At 41.3% G+C, this 2,100-nt stretch overlaps 2 protein-coding genes across 2 annotated transcripts in view; one reads left to right on the forward strand and one right to left on the reverse strand.

The window, feature by feature from the left end:
* tp53rk (TP53 regulating kinase) overlaps positions 1-368 on the reverse strand; it is a 2,634-nt gene extending 2,266 nt beyond the window's left edge. Inside the window, exon 1 of the mRNA XM_008305410.1 lies at positions 144-368. Within this exon, the coding sequence (XP_008303632.1) occupies positions 144-348 (205 nt within the window). The 5' untranslated portion in view covers positions 349-368. The remainder of the gene's footprint in view (positions 1-143) is intronic.
* Positions 369-1,455: 1,087 nt separating this feature from the next.
* Positions 1,456-2,100, forward strand: part of slc2a10 (solute carrier family 2 member 10) — a 13,987-nt gene continuing 13,342 nt past the window's right edge. The window contains exon 1 of the mRNA XM_008305412.1: positions 1,456-1,598. The gene's annotated coding sequence lies outside the window, so the exon portion shown is untranslated. The remainder of the gene's footprint in view (positions 1,599-2,100) is intronic.

The raw sequence follows: 2,100 nt of genomic DNA on the forward strand, positions 1-2,100 counted from the left end.
TGGCTAGCTTATTTAGCCGGATTTATCATTAGCACAGATGTATAAAGTCTAGCCTAATATTTCTTTACTGCTGAGCCCCTGTAAATACCCCCATGGAGCCTCCAGCCCGGGGCAGCAGCAGCAGTCAGGTGTTGTGAACTTGCCTGCTCTCCGGCACCGCAGTATGGACCGAACCTCCTGCGTCGTCCGGCGGTGTGTGAGCTTCTCGTCCAGCGTCGGGTGTCTGTAACGTTTCGGGAACCTTTCTTTCACTATCGCCGGCTTCCCCAGAAACTCTGCCCGGTACACTCGAGCTTCTGCCCCTTGTTTCAGTAACTCTGCCGTCTGGAGGAACTCTGGCACCGCCATGTTTTCCTCCTCCTGCAGCTTTTTCTTCTTCTACGGTCCGCTGTGCTGCTGTTTACTCTGCCGCTGTGTTTACATGCTGCCACCCAGCGGCCATAATGGGTATTACACAACACCCGTATAAGTCAATAGGTAGAATTAAATTTAAAAAATTTAATATACTCTTTCTATTTATTTTTTTTTGGGGGGGGGGATCATAAGATAAAATAGTCTATTTGTCATCTAGGAAACAATACACTTACTAAGAGGTAATGTAATTTTAAATCATTTGAGTAAACAACAAAAATGAGTACACTCCTGTGCAGCACTATGAAAATGTTCATCTCACAATATAAGCATTGTTTTGTTTTGTTTTTCTTTTGCTTTTTTTGTTTTTAAGAGGGAAAAGAAAAAAAGGAAAATGTTGACTGCATTCCAATTACATTGTATGTCTTGAACGTGCTTCAATAAAAATATGCAGAAAAAAAAACGATCAATACTTCCATATCCACACTGGGTTTCACCCATCAGCCACTTTATTAGGTGTGAAATGTTCTGCAGTCCAATGGAACAGCCGTGCCATACGTTCTACTTTCACAAAGCTTCTACATTTTTAGTTTTTGTTGTCAAAAAAGAGAAATTTCTACTTTTACACTGTGGTCATGGTGGGTGGTGATGCTGTACTGGACTGTATTACATTTAAAAGTGTTCCTAATATTTTGGATTTTGTAAATGTACCTAATTAATTGGTCAATGAGTGAAAAACACACAAAAAAACAACAAAAACTTACATTTAATTTTCATACTGATGCATTTCATACAGAAAACTGGGCCTTTATTTAATATAAACAGAGTCTTAATTTGACTGAAGGTATAATGGATGTGTTGCAGTGATCAGCTCTGATGGAGGAACATGTGAGAAAACAGCTGACTGCTCCTTTAACCGGCTGTGGCCGACGTGCGGAGCCTCTCCGGGACTTTCTCTTCCCGGGATAACCGGACAGTTGTCGACCTCTGGCGTCAAAACTCCGCCAAGAAGTTTTATTTTTTTCCTGCAACTTGACTCGGCTGCCACGTAGCTGCAACTTCCTGAAGGGAAGAGAAGTTTTCCAGGAGCATCTCTGGTCTGAGTAACTGTCTGAGCTGCTCGCCGTCAGTCTTTGTGTTCGTCTAACAGCAGATCCAGCAGCTCGGAGCGGATTGAAGCAGAGCTGGAGGACATCACAGTTCTTACTTTTACAGCTGGAGGACGGAGTTTGGAGGAAAGTTCCTGAGTAAGTCCAGTCCAGTGCTGCAGCTCATGTTTACATTTCAGGAGAAAAAAAATGTTGGACTTGTGTGTTATGTGTAGAGTTTGAAGTTTGAAGCCAAACTTTGAGGGTAAACCGAGGAAAAAAAACAAAAAGAAAAAAAAAAAGCCTTTTATTGAAGAAGCCTCCCACCGTGTTTCCTCCACTTACCCACGAGATGTAGTCAGTTTTTATTTAATTAGTTTTCTTGGATGATCTTGAAAAGGCACTGAAGTCATTATCATGAAGTGTTTATGGGCTAAACTGATTCTAACAGTGCAAAACAAGCCTCTGTGTTGTTTTGTAAGGATATACATACATGTTTATTTATACTGTCTATTTATTCTAGTATGACAGTCATGTGAAGGGTTATCCAAAGATATCAGCAAAAACACATAGTGTTTCTGTTACATGTGAAGGCGGACATGGTTTTCAGTTATCTGTCCTGCTCAGGTTGGATTTGTGAGCAGACACACACACCATCATC

This window comes from Stegastes partitus, unplaced genomic scaffold, assembly GCF_000690725.1.
Source record: "Stegastes partitus isolate 25-593 unplaced genomic scaffold, Stegastes_partitus-1.0.2 Scaffold2500, whole genome shotgun sequence".
Taxonomy (NCBI): Eukaryota; Metazoa; Chordata; class Actinopteri; family Pomacentridae; genus Stegastes; species Stegastes partitus.